Source organism: Pinus tabuliformis, chromosome 7 (genome assembly GCF_031772625.1).
Source record: "Pinus tabuliformis cultivar Carrire ecotype Pingquan chromosome 7, CPIR1, whole genome shotgun sequence".
Classification (NCBI taxonomy): Eukaryota; Viridiplantae; Streptophyta; class Pinopsida; order Pinales; family Pinaceae; genus Pinus; species Pinus tabuliformis.
The window spans coordinates 1,503,687,395-1,503,692,366 of NC_142293.1; the positions used below are offsets into that span (position 1 = coordinate 1,503,687,395).

General features: G+C 36.9%; 1 protein-coding gene across 3 annotated transcripts; it reads left to right on the forward strand.

The window, feature by feature from the left end:
* Positions 1-723: 723 nt before the first annotated feature.
* On the forward strand, positions 724-4,756 carry LOC149253534 (uncharacterized). 3 transcript variants are annotated; one of them, XM_089459949.1, is made up of 3 exons: positions 724-1,071; positions 1,768-1,941; positions 2,158-4,756. In XM_089459949.1, the coding sequence occupies exons 2-3, from the start codon at positions 1,860-1,862 to the stop codon at positions 4,227-4,229; spliced, it is 2,154 nt and encodes a 717-aa protein (XP_089316075.1). In that variant the 5' UTR covers positions 724-1,071; positions 1,768-1,859; the 3' UTR covers positions 4,230-4,756. The 3 variants fall into 3 exon arrangements, with proteins under 3 accessions (XP_089316075.1, XP_089316076.1, XP_089316077.1); XM_089459950.1 differs by having other exon boundaries at positions 1,781-1,941; XM_089459951.1 differs by lacking the exon at positions 724-1,071 and having other exon boundaries at positions 1,789-1,941; positions 2,175-4,755.
* The last annotated feature ends 216 nt before the right edge of the window (positions 4,757-4,972 follow it).

Below are 4,972 nucleotides of genomic sequence, written 5' to 3' on the forward strand. Positions count from 1 at the left end.
TTGAGATTATTCCAATTCTAATATGTTCATATTTTAATTAGATGGAAAATTAATATATAAGCAAATTTTATTTAGAAAAATGATCCATTTTACAATAATATGTTTAATTTTTTTTTTCTCAAGTTAAATTAGGTTGGTGTCCCATGGCTCCCTGCCCATCAATTTCTTAGGGCTTTGAGATTATTCAAATTCTAATAAGTTCATATTCTAATTAGATGGGGAAATTAATATATAAACAAATGTTATTTAGCAAAATGGTCTATTTTACAATAAAATGTGTAATTCCTTTTTTTCTTAAGTTAAAGTTGACCCATAATCTTTTTATACATATTTATTCAAGTAAATGTGTGTTTTTTGTTATATTAATGAAGTCTTATGCTATACCTTGTCTTGAGGGTAGACTACATTAGTTGGTTCGAAAAATTGACCAAATCATAATAATGTGATTAATCCTAAAGACTTGTATCTACTTTATGGAACACAAAAATCTTAGATCTAACATTATAAAATTTTATACTATATCAACCATAATAATATTTTTAATGTAGTTGTACTAATCTATTATATTATATGTGAAAATAAGTTTGTGATAATAAATTTAAGGGAAAGAGAAGGTGGTGGTGGCCCCTCTAAAAAATTATAGCAAGCTTGCCCTACTCTTGTAAATAGCTGAGTGGCTTGCGCGCGTTGGGCGGTGGCTCCACCTAAGTCAATATGATTGAAAATTTCAACCCAATATGTGGGAAAAGTCTAAGGAGAGCTGTCCATACCATTCAATACCCCACGGAAAGCAGGCTTTCATGGCGGAAAAGAAGCGATGGGGTTTGTGGTAGGCTTTGAAGGTATATCCAACGTTGAAAACAGCGGGTGGACGTGTTGGCAATTATAGCACGGATCACAAGGAGGTTTAAGAAAAAAGATAGGTAGTGCCTCAGCCATTTTCGTTACAAGTGTTCTGTAAGGAAATCCATGCTGTGCGCATTTAATAAGGGATCTATCACTGGTCTCAGTATTGTTAAAGAAGGAACACAGCAAAAGAATTAACTGATACAGCCAACGTTATGATTTAAGGTATTGAAACATTTTTTTTTTTTTTTTTTTTAAGTAAATACCGCTCTTCCTGCTATTCATTTTTTTTTAAAGTAAATATCGCTCTTCCTGCTATAGATGTACAGAGCACCTTTTTTTAGAGGCTAGTTTATTGGCCAATGCCACTGCAATTATGGTGCTGGTTGTTACTATGACTTTTGCCGGCCGAAGTCGAATTGTTATATATTAGGATTCTCAGTGCATTTTTGTTGATTTTTTTATAATTTATTATGAATTTGTTGGAATCACAAACTTCAGTTTTAAAAAAATTTTGAGATCAAAGTTTTCGCCAAAAATTATTTTGCCAAGAAGAAACTCCAAAATGAATAATAGTAGTTGGACAATGCCTTTTTCCTGTAGCGCCCACCTATCTGTTACTTTTTGAAAGTTCAAGGGAATTACCCAATGGATTCGTTATCGATCGAAATCTTTCTGCCGAGTTGATTGCTGTTTCTTCTTACACAGTCTTGCAGATTATACCCTCTACAAATTTATTGTTATGTATGACCAAACAGTAATAATTTTCCTATAGTTTTAGGTAAATGGCCAAACTTACTTGATAATGGCTATGTAGTCCATTCCTATTTCAAATGTTTTAGTACATATGTTTTTCTAGTATTTTATCTCTAATTTGTTGATTCCTTCTCGATCCAATGTTTTCTGTTCATCTAAATACAGGATTGTTTCCCAGGAGCTTGCGGATTGTTTGGGTTTCCAGCCGTTCAAATACTTGCCAAAGCAGCATATTGGTTGACTCTAATACCCATCCAATGAAGAAGGCTACTTGCAGCTTTTCCTGGGAAAATCATATTAGTCCTAGCGATTCCAATTTTCTTCAGGAGAATTTTCAAGGTACACATTCTGGTCTTATCTCAGGCAGTGCTGCTATTTGTGTATTCCTAATTGGCAGATTAGTATCTATGAAGTATTTTGGATAAAGATCAAATAAATTCAGGCATGGCTCTGTTTGGTCTAAATATAACATGAACTTAATTTCTAGATGTGGGGCTGTGCCTTTATGTGCTAAAAGTACTTGGCCTAAGTGTACAGTGCTCGTTTCTTATCAAGGTATGGATGGTCAACAGGGCAAAAAGAAATGCCGAGCAGCTGGGTCGGATGACGGGCTTGAATCAAGCTCCATGGATATTTGTCACAGTAGTTCAAATGATATTTATGGCACTGCAAATTCGGATACCCTGATAGAGAACCTACTGAAATTGCAGCCTGATCTCCAGAACTTAAAAAAGAGGGAAGAAAGGCCAATGATTGGATCTGAGAATAAGAAAGATGAGTATGGGGTTCTGGAGCAAAAATTCAGACAGTTGAATATGGAAACTCCCAGGCTGAAAGAAGATGATGAGATCTCTCAAAGCGTGACAATTAGCGAATTGAGTGGGAAAATGAATTCACCCGAGCCTACTGCCAGTTTCCAGACCGTGGGAGACACTGACTTAGAAGAGGAAACTGATTCAAAACTAACACAAAATGAATCTTCAGAAAGTACTGATGTTTTCCAGAAAAAAATCATCAAGATTGAAGCAGAATTACAGGATGAGATCACAAAAGGGCAGAAGTTTCAGATCGCAATTGAAGATTTGCGGAAAAAGTTAGTCAGCTTAGAGGAAGAGAGCAAGGCTCTCAAAACGGAAGTGCAAAGGCCTGTTCGGAATAATGATGGGGCGAAAAGGTTAACATCTGACATAGAAAATAATGGATGGGATGGTGCTTCCACACTGGAAGCCCATAAAATGACATGTATATCATCAGAGCAGCAGGAGCTGAATTCTGTGGTAAGTAGACAGAATAAGAAAAATATTGAGAAAGAATGTATCAATGTGCAAGAACTATCATTGGAGGAAGGCAAGAGCAGCCTTAGAGCTGAAGCAACCTGTGAGCAGCAGGGGATGAAGAGTTGTAGAGATGGCACCTCTAATTTATTAATGGAAATTGAGGATCTTATAAATGAAAAGTCAGGGCAGTCTGATTCAATGCAAGAGCAAATTACGATTTTGCAACAGGAACTGCAAGCTAAAACTGAGCGTGTTGAGATCCAACAGAAACAAATTATGGATCTCCTACAATCACTTGCAAAATCCAACTGTGAAAACGCCAGATTAACAAGTGAACAAAACATAAGTATGGCAGAGCAAGGTGATGTCAATACTTTGCAAGCAGAGCTTGTAGGTGCACAACAAGAAAATCAGAAGCTACAAAAGGAGCTTTCAGCAAAGTTCACTGACCTTAAGAACTTTCACATTATGTTCTCTACCTTGGGAAGGGAGAAAGAAATCATGGCAGCAGAATTGGTACTGAAAGCCAGAATACTGAGTGAAATGCAAGAGGAATTGAATGACCTAAAAGAGCAAAACATGATATTGTCAAACAAGTTAGAAGCTTATGCCAGGAAGAACAAGACCAAAGACCGAGATACCCAAGTAACAATTGCTTCCCTTCATAACCGCAACAAACTATTGGCAGAACAAGTGCTCAGGACATCAGAAGGATACCGTGCCCTTCAGAGGAAATCAAAAGAGTTGCAAAAACAGAACAGTGAATTGAAGAGGGAGATAGGAAACCTCAAAGCTTCCATACTGAAGCAGGAAAAGTTTACGCATGTTCTGGAGGCGGAAAGGGCTTCACTTGTGAATGAAATCACCTGGGGTAAGCAGCAATTGCATTTTCTGCTAAAAAAATGTGAGTGCGTCCAACAAGAGACGGAATCACTCACAGAACAACAGTTAATGAAGCAGGATAGGGAGATAAGTCTCAAAGAGGAAATTGTTTTTCTTGAGCAACTCCTGCTCCGCTTCAAGGAAGAGATCGAAGGTATCAAGGCAGAATCTGATAGAGCGATCAAAGGAGATGGAGAACTCAAGGAGAAAATGGCAATCTTGCAGAATGAGCTGTTGAATCTGCGTACTGAAAATGGTCTGCTCACACAAGAGAAAAAAGTAGATGGAAACAGAGATGGTAGTATCAAAAGACTAGAAGATACAGCAGGTGTTCTATTTTGCAAAGGAGAAAGTCTTCCGGCGGAGGTGGCAGAGATCAACATGGAGAAAATCAAGCATAAACTTGATGATGTCGGAGATCGTATGATCCATATTCAAAACCATGCAGTGCCTCCAGAGACCCCATGAATCAAAACTAGGAGGTATCATGTAGCCGATGATTTACAGAGTTCAAAATTATATACGTCGGAAACTCTATTCATTGGTATTGAGGATGTGCAGCAATTGAACTCGACTCCTGACAATGGTAGGAGATTCGAGTATACGTGAGAATCGTATTTAAGAAATTGTTGGTCAAAATATGTTTTCACTCTTAAGGTGATCGTTAAATTGTTGTAAAGCAGGTCTTGGGATATAACCGGATTGTGTAAGCAGGCAAATTGAGGGTGGGTTGTTATTCATCAAATGTAGGGTGTGCCTACCCACAAGTGAAACCCTCCAAATGAACTTCAATTACCAGAATGTTAGCCTTGGCCTGGTTCCATAAAGTCTTGGAAAAAGCTTCAATATTGTGCATACAAAAATTGAGCTTGTCATCATCGAGAACCCCACCAAATTTATGCTTCAACCATTAAATGTCCTTGAAATCTTGTGGTGCTTAGGGTTGATGTTGTTGTTGAGTAACCAAAAGTTTCAGGTTATAAAATTGTTAAATACTATATTTATTCTATAAAGACTTGGGTAATGCTAAAGTCCTAGAATTCTCTTGAATTCTTTGGTGTTTTTACTAGGAATGATGTTATTTAAGTGTTTGAAACCTACAAGGTTTTATAACTAGGAAACAAGAATGATTCATGGATTGGGTTTATGTGAAAAATTGCAACTATTAAACCTTGTTTTAAGTTGAACAAGTGCAACAAATTTTTCAATTA